Consider the following 15,968-nt stretch of genomic DNA (forward strand, 5'->3'; position numbering starts at 1 on the left):
TAGGGCACGCCTCTCCTCGCCGGGTTTTGCTGCCCTGAGGGAGATGCACGTTCACTTCAAAAGGTGGACTGACGTGGAGAGGGAGCACAGCACCGTGGGGGCTTTTCAGAGTGACAGAAGGCAGCTGGGAGGCTTTCCTCCTCCTCTCCCTCTCCCACCTTGTCACTCCAGCTCATTTTAAACCCTTGGGATCTGCCTTAGTCCTTTCTTTTCCACGCCTGACCCAAAGCCTCAGAGAACGTAGGAGCATTTGTTGCCTTTTTTGCATGCTGGGCAGAGATGCAGAAATCCAACTTTTGTTCCCCACGTGCAAAAGAGGAGCAAAAACGTTTTTCTACCTGGCAGCGGGCTTGATTTTCACCATATACACTGCAAACAGCAGCTAGCCCAGGGGCTGGTTACCAGAACGAGAACCTTTGATGGAAAAACAGTTTCCCTCTCTCTGCATGCACTTGGGATGAATTTATTTTCTAGCAGGTGACATTGGAAGTGTTCTTGGTGAGCCAAGAAAGTCCGGAGCCTCTGGAGAAAATGGTGCCACTCGCTGGCTCCGACCACGAGGGGGCCATAGTAAATTGTGGAACCTGCCTAAAAAGTTCCCCACATGGCTCAAGGAAAGCTTGGCACGGCACCAATGCCCCCCTCACAGCTTTCTGTGCTGCAGGAGGAGGAAATGGTCGGAAAACTCGCGTTGAGGTAGAAGTTGGTGGGGTTTTGTAGGTGTCCCAGCAAGGAAAGGGCAGGATACTGAGGGATCAGCGTGGCAGCAGGGCGGTTTGCTGAGATAGATCCCTGAGATCTGGAGAGGTTGGGAAAAGAGCCCGTGTCTGGGGAGAAGCACACGATGAGCTCTTGTTCCTGCTCCTCGTGGGGTGCCGGGGTGTTCCCCACGGGGGCAGTGCTTGGGGTCGATGGGAGAGAGAGGGGAGCTCTGGAGCACCCCAACCATCCCCTCGATGTGCTCCTGCCTCCCACAACGAAACCCTTTGACTTCTGCCCTGGGAATTTAGGGGGAGAGGCAGCAGGATCCCAGCTCGGCGGCGGGGCGCAGGAAGGCTGCAGCTCCCTAAATCCCCTCGTAGCCACTTCTTGCCTGCGTCCCAACCTTCGGGAACATCCCAGCACCGCTCCCTGCCCACCCCTGCTTCCTCCCCGTGCTCGGGGTGATGGATGAGCGCGTTCCCCTCGCCGGAGCTGCTCAGGTGCCCATCAATAAGCCTCCAGCAGCGCTGCCAGCCAGCTCCCGGGGGGCTCCCTGCACGAGCCACAGCTTCGGCTGCCCCGGGGGGCCGAGGGGCTGACGGATCGGTGGCGGCGCGGCGCTGGCAGGGAGCTTATTGATGGCTCCGCACCCGGCTCAGCGAGCAGCACGGGTCAGCTGGGGCAAAAAAAAGCCTGGCAGAGCGGGCTGAGATGTGAGCAAGAAGCTGCCTGGGCAGGTCGGGAGGCAGGGCAGGCAAACCGGGCTTAGCTCGAGGTGCTGCTCCCCTGGGGATGCGTTTCGGCGTCTCCTGGCGCTGATTTGCCTGGTGAAATCCCCGTGCAGAGGAAGGGGAGAGCCTCTGAAGCGCTGGGCATCCTTCTCCGGGCTCCGGTGTGAAGCCAAAAGGCTCGTGGGGAGATGTGGCAGGAGAAAGCGAGTGGTGAGCTTCCCCTTCAGCACGTGCCGGGGTGGTGACGCCCTGTGCTGCCCGTGATTTTCTGTTTACGCTGTAAAAACTCTTGCAGGGAAATCCAAAGCCAAAGCAGCGTCGGATGACGACAGCTCCGAAGCAAGCAGCAAGGACTACGGTGAGGATGATGACGATGAAGAGGGAGAGTACGAGGTGGAAGAGGATGAGGAAGATTTGGAAGACGACGGCGACTCCGACGGTGAGTAGTGCTCCTAGGAAAAGGGGAAGGGACGTTCCTGACAGCGCTGGGAGCCCGAGGCGCCTTTTGCATCCTACAAAGGAGCTGCCTCCCCTGTCCCTGTGAGCTGCGGGGAGGCAGGAGGGATCCCTGCACGCACACGGGGAGCCCTGCCAGCTCCGAGCGGAGAGCGAAGGGGTTAAGGGCTGCGCAGCCACCAGTCCCTTTCATCTCCTGGCAGGGGCCTCCTGCAGAGAGGCTCAAACAGACTCGGCAAGTACAGCCCAGCCCGGCAGGGCACAGAAACCTCGCTTCAAGGCTCTCCGCAGGCGAGGTGTGGAGGCTGAGCTCCTCCTCGGGGCTAACGCTGTGCCACCGGGGAGGCTGGAGGTTTTGGTGCAGCTGTGCCAGCCCCTCCTGGCCCTCGCACGGAGCCGCAGCCACCTCGTGAGCCCGCCTGCACCCCGGCTGGGCTCGCTCCTGCCTCTGCCAAGTCACTGCCACGCGAGCAGACGGGAGCTGGGCCTGCCAGGGCTCCTCTGCCTGCTCTGCTGTTCCTTTGCTGTTTTTTTTTTTTCTCCTTTTTTGTCTTTTTTTTGCCATTGCTTAGGCCTGGGATTTATAGGACCAAGCCTCTGCGCCCCTGCCTGCCTTTGGGCGTGATGCGCGGCTGCGGGGAACAGCCACAAAAAGCTCCCGGGGTGGTTTTTTTTTAACCAGGTTGGGGAGCAGAAGGGGGAAAGAGGCCAAGTGAGAGCAAAACCCGCCTGATTCAGCGTGGCAGATGGCTGTGGCTTGGCACACACAGCCCAGCCACCTCGCCTGGAATAGACGGGGGCTCGGTGCGCGTTCTGGCAGTGCTGGCAAAGAGGACGAGGCAGCCTTGCTCCTCCCTGCCCACCTCTGTACGCAGGCACACGTAGGGAAAATCACCTTCTCTTGGGGGCTGGGGGACCTGGTGCTGTAGTGGGGTTTTCAGCGTGAGCATCCAGCCCGGTGTGGGCAGCCAGAGGTGGCTTTGTGTCCTTTTTGGAGCAGGGGACGCACGGCAAGAAGCTCCGAGGGGCTGGTGCTGAGCCTGCACGCTGCTGGCAGGGGCTCAGCAGGATGGTCCGAGGGGCCAGGGGAGCTCCAGCCCCACTTCTGGGAGGCTGCACCAGCAAGGGGAACGTGAGGAGTCGTGCACAGCCCCCGGAAAACAGCAGCTCTGCGTCGTGTTTATTAAAACACCTCTCCAAAAGGAGGTTGCTTGGGGCTCAGCTCGTGCCTGGGAGCCTTGTGGCTGTCACAGCTCCTTTCTGGCAGCTCCTCGCCCCCCCAAGAGGGGTCTCCGTGAGGGGAAGGCTGCTCAGAGGGCTGGGGGCACTGCCTGCCTCGTCCCCTCCCTCGTGCCTGGGGGCACCATTACCTCTCCCCCCCCTCCCCAGAGCCTGCGCTGCGCCCTGCGGCGCTCACCTACCGCTCTCAGGGAGCTGCAGCACTGCCAATAAATTAACGAGTCTCTGGGCTTAATTAGCGACGAGTTGCCTCCACCTGCCCCCCAGTAAAGCAGGATTTACACCTCTTTCTCTCTCTCTCCCCACCCGCAGAGGACGACAGCACCGAGGCCCCGCGGAAGCAGAGGAGCTGCCCCCGGGGGCTGTCGCGGGCTGACCTGGAGCAGCTGGCGCAAGGCGGCGAGGACGTTGTGGAGGACCTGGCGTTCTCCGACGAGGACTGAGCACCTCCGGGCCCCTACAGCCCCTCCGGACCTCCCCCAGCCTCCAGCACCTCCAGCTGGGCTCCAGGAGGTGGTAAGGAGGGGTGGGATCCATCCCCAGGTGCCACCGAGGACTGTTACGGTGACACGGCGCAGCAGCCACTTGGACTTCTCCAGCTTTTTCTACAGACTCTATATATTTTTGGTAACGTTTTTTTTTTTGGGGGGCACTTCAAAGCCAGTAAAACTGCTCGGCGTAGGTAATAAAAAGCCCTCATTAAAATCTGGTTTAAATAACGTAGGCTCCCATTTCAGCTTCTGCTGGCCAGGGGAAGGAGCAGCCCCTTTGTCTGAGGGGCCTCCTGCCTGTCCTGCCCCCCCGTTTTGCTCTCTCCCCAAACCCTCTCTTTAGCCAGGGGTCCTCAAGGAGTGCGCAGAGCGTTCGGAGCTTTGTGTCCTCGCTGCAAAGGGAAAGCTTTTATCGGGGACAGCCGAGGCAGCTCAGCCAGATGCCCGGGCTGTAAGGATGCTGAGTGTGTGGGAACCTGAAATAACCAGCCCGGGGGTGTGGGAGGAGAAGGGAGGGGGTGCGAGCAGGGTGGAGTAAGAGGAGGCCAAGGTAATAACGTAGGAAATACGCTTTTCACATCAGAAAAATTGTAGGATTTGCCCAGGATTTGTTGGCTAGACCCCAGATCCACGTGCTTGGTGAGCCAAGGGGCACTCAGGGTGCTCCTGTGCGCTGTGACAGTCCTGTTGTCACCCGTGGTGGCACCAGGAACGTGCCCGGCTGCTGGCTGCGAGCCCTGCAAGCAGCAGTGTGACAGGGGCAGCCTGCCTCCTTCCCTCCCTCCCTAAAAACCAGGTGTAAGTATTCTCAGAGTGATCTGACAAAAAAATCACTCCTGAACATGAACTGTGCCTTTCAAGAGTATTTTTTTTTCTTCATGCAGATTTCTTGGAAAGGAAGAGAGAGGGGCAGGGCTGAATGTTATCTTTACTCCTCTCTGTCCCCGTTCGGTGTCAGCACCGGGGTGGCCAAGCTGCCTGCACGGGCTTGTTCATCACTGCCTGCTGCTCTGCCTACGTGTTCCCCTCCAGGCACACCGCAAGAAGACGAGCTGTTTTCTTTAAAACGTTTAAAAAGAGGTATTTTTAAGGGCTATTTTCATGGAGCAGGACTAACCGCAGCTCAGAAACGTTCCCTTACTGCAGCCAAAAGGGACCAGTCAGGCCACGTGTCCTGCAGCCTGGCTGCTGTGCTCCCTCTCGCCCCATCCCTGAGCGACACCCACACCAAGCTGTAATTCTGCTCTTCCTGCCCTGCACCCCGTGCTGCTCCTCTCCTGCTTCCAAACATCCTTGCTGTGCAGGTAACGGGCAAATCACTGCTATAAGAGGGCTGTGGGGGAACTGGCTCTGTTTCCTTCAGAGTTCATTACGTTTTTTTGGAGCTTAGGGGGTAGAAAGGGTGCTGTGGTTTCTTTCTTCCCCCGGGCTGTAGTTAAAATAATTATTGGTCCTGTCCCTAAACACGCGCCCAGATACCCTTTGGCCCCTAAGGAGGAGGGAGTATCCTCAGAAATCAATAATTTATTATTATTTATTTATTATTTAGAGAGCCCTGAGGGGGCTGAGCACCTGCTGCTTTAGCAGGGGTCGGGATTGCTCCAGACTGAGGGGCCAGGCTGGTAACGCAGCCGCTGTCCCCAGGCGGTGACAGCTGGGATGTGGCTGCGGGGACGAGGCTTGCAGGGCCCCAACTGCAAGAAAAAGGTTGAACTTACCTTCTCTTCCGAAAGAAAGAGGTTGTTTCTGCCTCCTTTCCCTTAACTTTTCTGGGCAAGGAGGGGTTTTTTGCCATTTAACACCGGGTTCCCACCACCGGCAGTGGTGCACACAATGAAAGAGGCTTCGTGGGTAAAGGACCCATCCAGGAGGGGCTCAGGAAGCCAGGTACCATTTGTAAATTAAGTGTTTTTCTTTTTTATTTAAACTGATTGCTGGAAAGCATTTTTATCGTGATGTGATGGATAATGACAATTTTTTTTTTTTATTATTATTTTACAATATAAAGAAGCTAATGTACCACCAAGCTATTTTTGTAAGAAAAAACGGCAGCACGTGCAACGTTTAAACAAAAAAAAAAAAAAAAAGAGGGGAGAGAGAGAGAGAGAGAAAAGTACCACATGTGATTGTTGCTCACAACTGTACAAGTCACAGGAGGTCACCCCCAGGAGTTTCCGTCTCGTTCACAGTAGTAAAAACTCTGCCCCTTGTTTTTTTTTTTTAGCTTGACCCCCCCCCAGCATCCCTCCCCCTCCTCTGGGAACGCACAGGTATCCGTCTCATGGTCCACAGCAGGCCAGAATGTGCAACTACATCCACCTCTGTAACAAGGCTTTAAAAGGAACAAAAAACCAACCCTACAAACGAACAAAAATAATAATAACCCAAACGTAGAAATGAGTCCGTAGGACACGCGACAAGAGGGAGAGGGCCACGCTGGAGTGAGGCCTGTGACCCTTCGTCCCAAATCAGCACACACACTCCTTTTTTTTTTCTTCTTTAAAACAAAACAAGGGGAAAAAAAAACCAAAAAAGCAGCTCTGCGGGGCTGGAGCAGAGTCCTCCTGGGTGTGTGCTGCAAGGAAAAGGCGCCGGGGAGAGGGCAGCCCCCAGCCGAGGGGCCGCGCGCCGCCTGTGCCGTACCATCCACACTGAAGTAAACATGGACCGGAACTTGCCTTTTAGTTTTAAGTTTTTCTATTTTTTTTTCTTATTTTTTTTTTTATTTTTTTGTCTGTCTTTGGTATTGTTTTAAAAGTCGCTAGAGATGCATAGACACCTGAATGAGGAACTGAGGACAGTTTCCCGGGAGGAGGAGCTGCTTGGGAAGGCGCTCGCTTGCCGTTTCCGTGGGTTTGTTTTCTTTTTCCCTCAGGGGTGCTGAGTACTGGTGGGAGGAGCAGTGCCCGGTCCCTGGCCCTGCTCCGAGTCACTGCCAGAAGTTGCTGCCAGCCGTGTGGCTCTGAAGGCAAAGAGGAGCTTTATTCCTCCCCGCTCCCAGCTCTCCATCAACCTGGGGAGCGCGAAGGGGCGTGGAAGGGAAGGGCACCGCCGCCGTCCTCCACCATCATCTTCCTCTTCACTCGTCTTGCCTCGAAAAACATCTTTGGATAGTTTCCTTTCCTTCCCTTTATACAGTTTTTAAAACTTCCGTGAGTTTTTTTAAAACAAAAAGCAAATGCATCCAAAAAAAAAAAACAAAACCAAACCTTAAAACCCTCCCTTCCTCGCTCCCGTGTCTGGCGCCGAGGGAGGCTCTCCTGCTCTCGCGCCGCCTTCCCTTGGGTTTCCCCCAGCCGAAGCTCAGTTCCAGCAGCAGCCCCGAGCCGGCCGGCGGTTAGGAGGGAGGTTTCGTGGTGTCGTTGAGCCCGGCGAGGATGGCGGGGTTGCCGTTCTCCTGCTTTGGTGAGATGCGGCTGGCCGAGGGCAGCCCGCTGCTGAAGGGCGAAGCCACGCTGCCCGTGGAGGACGGCCGCAGGTCGGCGGGGGGCAGGTCCCGCTCCGGGGGCCTCAAACCAGGGGGCTGCAGAGGGAAAGCCATGGGGAAGCCGGCCATGTACAGCACTCGGCCCACTCTCTTGGCCACCTAGGGAAAAAAAAACAGAACGTCAACGCAGGGGTTAAAGGGCTGAGCCTGTGCGCAACCTGGCTCTGGAAAGCCCCAGGGGCTGCGCGGTCCTGAAGTGCCCCAGGGGCTGAAATCTGAAGGGTCCCAAATCCGGGGAAGTGGCACCATTTAAATGAAGAGCTGCTGTTCCTGCTGCACCAAAACTCCCTTGGTGCATTGCTGGAGAAGATCCGGGAAGATTTCTTCCCCCTCTCCCTTTTCCTACAGGGCTCTGTTGTGCCAGCGCGCTCCCTCTGGTGCCGGGCGCTTTGGGGCACGGCTCACAAAGAGCACGGCCCCAAAGTGCAGCTGGAGCTGGAGCCCTGCTCACATCTCGCAGGCTAAAGCTGTGCTGGGATGGGCAGTGCAAGAATCCCTCCTGCAACGTGTCCTGCATGTGTCCCACGCTGATGGCCTCGCTGTGTTCCAGGCTGAAAGCAAGCCCGAAACCCCAACGCTGACCCAAATCCAGCCCCTGAAATGCTCAGGGCTCAGAAAGGGGCTGTGGAAACCTGGACCCTGTGCTAGGTAAGGCTGCACAGCCATGTGTGACCGTGCTCTGCATGGCCCCAGGTGAAACCTGGCAGTGGGATGCATCCGTCCCCGTGCGCCCTGCTGCACCAGGCTTTGGGGTCACCCCCTGGGCAGCTGCCTCGAGTACGGGGTGCAGCCAGCTGGCAACACCTGCCTCATCCCATCCCATTCGCAGGCACCACCGGTTCACCAGAACGCTTCTGCCAGCCCCAAAGTGCTAGAAAGCTGCAGACCAGCGCCCGCTGCCCACTTTTGAAGAGCAGGAATTGCTCTAATGGGAAGAGGGGGGAAAAAAAAAAGCAATCTGGCTACAGGGTGGCTTCTGTTAGCGGCGCAGGAAGCTGTAAGCCTGCAGCCTCTCCCCGCTGCAGCTCCGGAGAAAGCTCTCCTGCAGCAGCTCTTGCCTCCCAGCGAGGGCCAAAGGCCTCACAACTTTCCAGCACCTACACAGCTGGTTCGCATTTAGGCTTAAACAAAAACACCGGCTGGTGCTCCAACCAGACAACCGGGGCATTATGCAGTGAGCAGCATCAGGGCTCTGCTCCCCCACTTACCCCCCCCCCCCCCCAGCCCCTGCCTTATTAGAGAACTTTAAACACTATTGATTAAATCGAAGCAGGGTTTTTCAAGCTTCAGCCCCTATCTCATATTCCTCCCCCTACCACATCCACTCTCGGTATGGCTGCGAGCTATTTGGCATTCCCTGTTTTTTAAGAAACATACGAGTTTTATTTCCTCCTGAATTGACCCACGGGGAACAATTGCCCACAGAACCTTTTTATTAGCCCCCTCGTAAACAGTGAGGGCTGTAGGGAAAGCAGTAAAGGCTCCCTCATTGTTTTAACATAACCTAACAAACGCACGGCTCCTGGATCAGGGCAGGGATGCTCCCGTGTGCAGCCCGGTGGCACCGCGCAGCCCCGCCTGGTCCTGACGTGTGGCAGGGGCCGGGTGCTGGTTTTTGGATGGGTTTGGGGAAAACAAAACGCAGCTGGAGCAGAGCTGCTCGGCCAGCTTCGTGTCCAAGAGGAGTTGGAGGCAGCTGTAACGGGTCGCTGTGACCGCGAGCAAACCTCCCCGGGCAGCTGGGAGCCAAGGCAGGAGAAAAAAAGGAAAAAAAAAAAAAAAAGGTGTTTTGGGGAGGATTGGCATTGCTTTAAAGAAATAGTGCTATGGGAGCAAACCGATCTGTTGAGGAGGAAATAAACAGGCAGCAGGTTTGTGCTAGCACGGCCGAGGAGGGGCAGAGCTTGGTGTTACTGGGGAGGGAAAGCGCCCAGCAGCCGATGCTGAGCCTGTGAGATGCCTCGGGGCCTCGAGCTCCCCAAAACGGAGCTGCCCAGAGCCCTTTGGGCACAAGGGAAAGGAGCAGCAGGAGGCCCTGCAGCCGGTCTAGAACAAAAACACATCTCCTGAAATGGCATCACCCGCTCGAGGCCCCACAGACTATTTCAGGTGGAGCTGATTTGGCATCCTCTGCCTCCCCTGCCTGGCTGCAGCTGCTCTCCCTCGCCACAAGCACCTCGCCGGGGTCGATTTAGGCTCCCTCTGCATCCCCGTCCCGAGCTATTTGCGTGCTGTCTGCCCTGGAAGAGCTGCCTGACTGATGGATGAGCACATGCACCATTTCTGGAGCCCAGCACGCACGCTCCTGAAACCCAAATTAAAGAACTAAACGATTATCACTTGGAAAATTACAGCCACTAAACCAGGGGGACAACGGAGCTGCTCCAGCCTGACCGTGTGCCCCTTGGTACCACCCGGCAGTGGGACTGCTCCTACCTGAGAGCGGATCTTCAGTGCGGGGCCGAGCTTCAGCCCCATGTTGTTCAGCAAGTGCTCTTCTGTCAGGAGGGGCAGGGTCTCGCCATCGATCGCTTGCTCGCGGAATACCTGCGGGAAAACGGGGCCAGGCTCAGGGCTGAGGGGCTGAAATCCCTCACCACGGGCAGCGTTTACATCCTGAATCCAGGAGCCAACACATAAACCCCAAAAAAAAGGACAGACGACACCATACGAATCTGAATTGTTGACAAATCCTACATCACACACCGTTTTTTTCTGGCTATTTGGAAAAAACTGAGCCAGCAGCCCAGCAGTATTGCAGTGAGCTCTGTGCAGGAGTTTTCCACCCAGTACGTGCTGCAAAGGTTACGGGCTGGCTACGTGAGCTTACGGCCCCGGTCCTTGTAGGCACAGCAGGGCTGTGCTTGCACCAGGCTCCCCCGGGGGCTTGCTCCGGATGCCCGAGCTCCGTAGCGCGAGCAGAAGCTGCCAGCAGTCGGGGGATGTCAGCTCTGGGCCTGTTTTGTTGTGCTTTTAGTATTTTTTTTAGCCCAACCACAGCGCCGCTCCGCAGCGTTTCACAGCCCGGCTCGCGCTGGAGCCTTGCCCAAACGAGCCGCCCGATGCTGCCGCCTCGCCGCGGGGGGGTTTCGCACAGCAGTGCCCTCACTGAGCAGCACAGTGAGAGGAGATTTTATTTTCCTCTAGAGGCTTCTTTCTCAGCAGCCCCTAGCCCAGAGCCATCCCTTCGGAGCAGCAGCTGAGCTGCTGTGAGCCCTTATTTTTATTTTATTTTATTGCCGGACTCCACCAGCAAAGCCGCCCATGACTGCAGCGTTTTGCTGCTCCTTGACCTCACGAAACTTAATATACCCATTTCTTCTCCTCCCTGCGAAGCCAGCGTGGCCGGGAGCCAGCAGCCTCCCTTCGCTCGCCGCTAAAACCCAGCACAAAAAGCCTCCAAGCGAGAACAGCGTCGCCCGCGGGTGTCCCGCAGGTCCCGACCCGCGGCAGGGACTAAGCCGAAGGTTGTCGGGGGCCGGGAGCAGCAGCAACTTGGGGTTTTTCTGCTGAAACCTTCTTGTTTGCCTGAGCTCCACACGCACTGCATACCACCACGCTCTCGCTGGCTTTTCCTGGCAGCAGCAGCCTGCGGGTCGCTGCCAGACCTCCCCGGCAGCTGCGGCTTTGGAGACGGGAACAGGCGGCTCTGCGGCGCGCAGCCCCGGAGCTGGCTCTCCCCCCATCGCCGGCGTTTTCACATAGTAAAAAACCTGCTAAGCGCCTAACCACGGCGCGGAACAACCCACCCCCTCACACCACGCACCCCCAGCAAAATGCACCGGAGCAGGGGGCCCCCGCCAGGAGGCTGTTGAGAGCTGCTCCCGGCAGCGTGAAGCGTTTTGCTTTGTCTCGCCGAGCCATTGATTTCTCCCCGCTGGCGCACCGGGGGCTGGCACGCGAGGTGGAGCTGGCTGGATGGATGAGCCTCCGGCGAGGTGGCTGCGGGAAGGATTTCTCCACGCTTCCCACCAGCTCCCGGGTGATTTCCCATCCTCTGTGCCCATCCCCGTGCCGTTTTGGGAACATGGGCAAGGCGTCGCCGTGCCGAGGGCGCTCTGTTGGCACGGGCAGCAGCAAGCCTGGGTTGGGAGCCTTTTGCGTGGGCTCGTGTCCCTCCCAGCAAATAATCAGCACACGGGGACGTGCTGACCCCATCCCTCACTGTCCTCACCAGCAGCAGCCCCCGAGCTCCCCTCCACACACAGAGCTGCTGCATGTGGACCCTCCTGCAAGCAGCCAGCCAGCCAAAATCTTGAGCCACAGGGAGCCCAAACCCCTCTCGTTCCTCCTAGGGAACATTTTGTGTGCTCCACCTCTCTGAGGAGCATTCCCTTTCCTAAATCCTGGATGCACACACAGGTGTCTGCTCCAAAGCAGCCCTGGTTTGCAGGTGGTGGTGACAAAGCACGCTGTGATGGGATTAACGTCAGGGTTTGGGGGGCAAGGAAAGGGATTTGGGAGTGGAGGAAAGAGATTTGGGAGTGAAAGCAGAGTTATCCCATCACCGGGGAGTTAAGGGGAGCTGTGGGGCAATTCCAGGCTTCCATAAAGAAAAGAAAAGGCTGTGTCCCAGCTTCCCCATCCCCTCGGGGCGAGCTGCTTGCACCTCTCCACAGAGCACACACCAACGTCAGCAGGACCTAAAGGGAACCTCGCTCAGAGCAGGAGCTGGGTGCTGAGCTTCCCCCTTCTCAAAACAACTCACGGGGGACACAACTTCTGCCCAATGCACTGAAGAAGCAAGTTTTTTTTTTTTGGAGAAAGCGTTTTTTTTTTGGCAATCAGCTTCCAGCCAGCCGGGATGCCCAAGGAGAGCTTTGCCCTCCCTGGCTGCCAGTCGGGGAAGCTCCTCTTGGAGCAGCGTGTCCGGAAAGCCCAGCGCTGCTCCTTCCTCCCTCCTGAGATCCGTTCTCAGCCTCGGATGCGTCTCTGCTGAAAGGCAGGATTGTCCTCGGCGCTGGCCCTTTGCCTCTCTATCTGCTGCTTTCTCTCCCCCCCCTCCCAGCACACTGGACCCCCTTTACGAGGCCGTCCCAGACAGCTCAGGAATCTGCGCCCTCGCAGGCGGCGCGCTCTCAATGGGGCATTTATAATGGGCCCCGGCGGGCGCGCAAGCCAAAAACACGGGGTTGGGTTTTTGTACTGCACCTCGCGACCTCACACCGAGAGGCATCCTAGGATGAGCTTAAAAATCACCACCAGCAGCACTGCGACGCGTGAGCGCGGAGCTTACGGGGATGTTTGTGCCACCGGGCTCTGTCCCTGCTCTGCCCCACGGGCGCAGGAGGAGAGCTCGAAGCCCCCAGCCTTGCCCTGCTCCCATCCACCCTTTTGCTTTTGGGGTCGGCACCAGCAGCAAGGATTTATTGTGCAATTCACAAGGTGAACGAGCTACAGGGAGTGCAGGGCTCCGGGCTGTCCACCCATGGGGATGGACGCCACGAGGAAAAAGAGGCAGGGCTGGGAGGCTGCTGGGGCTGGAGGATGCTTTACCTGAGTGTACTCGGTGCAGCCGGAGAGGTTGGACACGAAGCTGCACACATCCTCCACTGTCCATTTGCTGATGTCTTCCAGCGCGGGGCTTTCCTCGCCATCCAGAAACAGACCTCCCATGGTGCCTGCAGCGTTCGGAGGCAAGGGGGGGGGAAAAAAAAAAAAGGGGGGAAGGAGGGGAGGAGAAAGAAACATAAATCATTAAAATCCCACACGGACAACAAGCAGCCTGCAATCTGAATATTTTTCTCCAGCCGCACATTCATCTTTAATGACCTGTCAATTAAAGCACTGGGCAGGGTCAATTCGTAGGCCTCTTCCTCCTGGAGGTCCCCAGCTTGGAAAGGGGAGGTGGGGGGGGGGGGATCGGGGGGGAAGGAAAAATCCCAGCTAATGCATTTCATGTGCTTAATGTTCTTCAGCTGCAGGGCAGGGATGGGGGGGAGGGCGGCGAAAAGAAGGAAGGGGAAAAAAAATAAAAATAAATAAAAATAAATAAAAAAATAAATAAAAACAACCCCCGAGGGGTGTTCCTGCACACCCCGCAGAGCAGAATGCTGCCTGCCCCGGGGGCTGCTCTCCTCTCCCCCAGCCCCCTGCGTGTCCGTCTGTCCGTCCGTCCCACCAAACCACACTTGGGTCCCAGCTGGGCCAGCACTGAAGAAACCCATTTCCAGAAAATGCCACTTTTTGGGGAAAAATAAAGCGTTCTTAACGCGAGGAACTCGCTGCTGCGCGGCAACGTCGGGGTCATTGACGAGGACCTGGGCAGCCGTGGCCGTGCTGGGCAGGGGGAAAGTTTATGAGGGACGTAGCACGGCCCTCATAAAGGGCACGGAGCAACAAATTGCACCAAAACACGTCCCTTCAGGGCATGAAGCAATAAAATACCCCCAAAAATACTTCTCCCAGGGGTTTATCCTGACAAAACGATCCTTTCTGTAGGTTTTGTCCCCAAGGCTTTGGAGCAGCACCAGGAACACGGCCCCCAAAAAGTCCTGGTGGGGAGCGCACCCAGCAGAGCCACAAAACGGGGAGCCACAAACGGGGGCTGCCTGCCAAAACCACCACGGCCCAAGGTGGCAGGGAAAGGAGAGGAGAGGAGAGGAAAGGGCTGCTCTTTCCCGGGGCAGGGCAATTCTCTTTCTGCTTTTTGGAAGGGCGGCTGCAGCTCGGTGAAGGGAGGAACTGGAGCCACACTCACGGGATCACTCTGTTCTGGGCACGGGCAGCGCTGGGGCGAGATGCTTGGAGTAAAACAGCCCCGCTGGGTGGGAATAAGGCAGGTTTTCCACGTCCCCACACACAAGGAAACACAACGTGGCCACAGGATTTCTCTCAGAGTTCGCCTTCCCTTCCCGGTGATACCAGGAAGGTGGAAATATCAGTGGGAAGGGGAAGGCGAAGAGCCACGCTGCGGGCTCTGCCCTGAGGAACCTAAAACCCATCGGGAGGACGCCTCTTCCCAGTGAAACCAGTGGGAAACCAGTGGGAAACCAGTCCCGGGGCTCCCTGTGGCTGCAGCAGATCCCACCCAGGTGCTCAGCACCCCGAGCTGGGGCTCTGGAGCTCGCTGCTGGGGGGGTCCCATCCTGCTCCCCCTCCCCAAGGACCTCTCCCCGCTCTGGCAGCTCGGGGAATGAGGACAAATCGGTGCCCAGCGGCGCGAGGGGACGCGGCTGCTGGTGCCATAATGACATGTCACCCGGCCCCGCCGCGCCGCCGGGGCAGCAGCAATTCCCTGCCAGGGCCCCCCCGCCTCGCCCCGTGATAAATGAGGGGCCGGGAGGCTGCTAATGGATTGCAGAGCAGCTCTCCAGATGGGGCCCGCCGCGGAGGCACCGGGGAGGATTCATCAGCCCCGGCTCGTGGGCAGGTGTCCACACGTACGAGCCCTCGCCGCCCCCCGGCCGCATTTCTAATTTTTCTCCCTCCTCCCGACATCCAGCTGCCTTGGGAGAGAAGCCCAAGGTGGCTTCAGGTGCCAGGTGCACAAAGCAGGCCCGCTGTGGGGGGGGCAGCCCCTTTTGGGGGGGTTCCTGCTGTTCCATCGGCACCGCTCCCCCTCCAAAGCCAGCCCTGCGCCCCCTCCCAGCGGCAGCCTCCCGTTAATTGCTCTCCAGCCTCCGGATCGATGCGAGGATTTTAGCCTCCTGCACGCTCCATCCTTCACCTCGCCGGAGGAGGAGGAGGAGGATGGAGGAGGAGGAGGGGAGCAGGGCTGCTGAAACCTTGGCGAGATGAGGTCAGGCGGCAGCCGCCAGGTCCCCAGAAGGCGGCTGCGGGAATCGACCCGGCTCTGGCTGCCGTCAATATTCCTCCCGGCGGGGACGCCGAGCGGCTCCCTGCCTCCGCAGCAGGAGCTCCCTTGCTGCAGGCCCTGAGGAGCCGGCATTTCCAGCCAGCTCAGCCTCCCGGGCCCAGCACCACCTTCCCTGTCTCGTGCCACAACGCCGGGACCAGGCAGGCCAAAAGAGCAGAGCAGCCCTCCGAAGTATTCAGGGATTTATTTGGCACACAAGGGGGGGAGGTTGGTGCAGCTCTGCCTGGCTGCCTCCAAGAGCCTCTCCTCAAGGGCCAAAACCCCTTTTTTTTGGTTGTGTTTTGGTTGCTGCACATTACCCTGGCGCAGCCCAGGGCCCCCGGGATCAATGCAGCCCTCGGTATTTCAGCGGCTGAGCTCTCCTCCCGGCTCCCCCATCTGCATGGGGTGTGCCCTGATCCCAAACCAGGAGCTTTTCCTGGCACGAGGGATCCCGAGCCCGGTGCTGTTCCCCTGCACGCAGCCACCACCAAAAGCAAAAACCGCCCTCAGGACCAGACCTGCGGCGGGCTCCACAAATCAGGAGCAAAATCAGAAGCGCTCATCTCTGCCAAGGCCTCCAGACAGGCCGGTGATATAAATTCGAAGTGATAATAATAAATGGGCTATTACAGGAACCCGGGCCTCGCTGGGGGAAGGCAGCAAGCCCGCGCACAGCCCGGCCTCCCCGCGGAGCCTCGCGCGGCCGATGCGCGCCGGAGCCGTGCGCGCTTCTTCCCTTAATGGCCGGGAGAGAAGGGCTCCTGCGAGGACGCCTCGGCAGCCCCCGGCAGCAGGAATATTTATCAGGCTGGCCACCTGCCTGTCATCGAAAAATCGCTTCCTCCTTCCTGGCTGGAAGGCAGCTCTAATGAGCGCCGGGCAGCCGCGCTCCCCGCCGCCGCGGCTCTCCGCACGGAGAGGAGGCAGGCTCGGCGCCCCACGTGCCATGTCCCCCCCCCCGGTCTCCCTCCTCCGCCTGCTCCTGCCTCCTGCTAATTGCTCTGCTAATTATTATTAGGCGAAGCGGGGTTTGGTTTTCAGCTGGGGATGGCGGAGAGCTG

The 15,968-nt window shown here is 58.3% G+C and overlaps 2 protein-coding genes across 2 annotated transcripts in view; one reads left to right on the forward strand and one right to left on the reverse strand.

Annotated features, from left to right (window-relative positions):
* The window catches only part of NOC2L (NOC2 like nucleolar associated transcriptional repressor), a 33,918-nt gene extending 30,071 nt beyond the window's left edge, over positions 1–3,847 (forward strand). The window contains exons 18-19 of the mRNA XM_032201574.1: positions 1,729–1,872; positions 3,441–3,847. Of these exons, the coding sequence (XP_032057465.1) occupies positions 1,729–1,872; positions 3,441–3,571 (275 nt within the window). The 3' untranslated portion in view covers positions 3,572–3,847. The remainder of the gene's footprint in view (positions 1–1,728; positions 1,873–3,440) is intronic.
* A 3,047-nt stretch (positions 3,848–6,894) lies between these two features.
* The window catches only part of SAMD11 (sterile alpha motif domain containing 11), a 101,950-nt gene continuing 92,876 nt past the window's right edge, over positions 6,895–15,968 (reverse strand). Inside the window, exons 12-14 of the mRNA XM_032201555.1 lie at positions 12,603–12,727; positions 9,543–9,653; positions 6,895–7,205 (exon numbers count right to left, since the gene is read on the reverse strand). Coding sequence (XP_032057446.1) covers positions 6,957–7,205; positions 9,543–9,653; positions 12,603–12,727 — 485 coding nt within the window. The 3' untranslated portion in view covers positions 6,895–6,956. The remainder of the gene's footprint in view (positions 7,206–9,542; positions 9,654–12,602; positions 12,728–15,968) is intronic.

Source organism: Aythya fuligula, chromosome 21 (genome assembly GCF_009819795.1).
Source record: "Aythya fuligula isolate bAytFul2 chromosome 21, bAytFul2.pri, whole genome shotgun sequence".
Lineage (NCBI taxonomy): Eukaryota > Metazoa > Chordata > Aves > Anseriformes > Anatidae > Aythya > Aythya fuligula.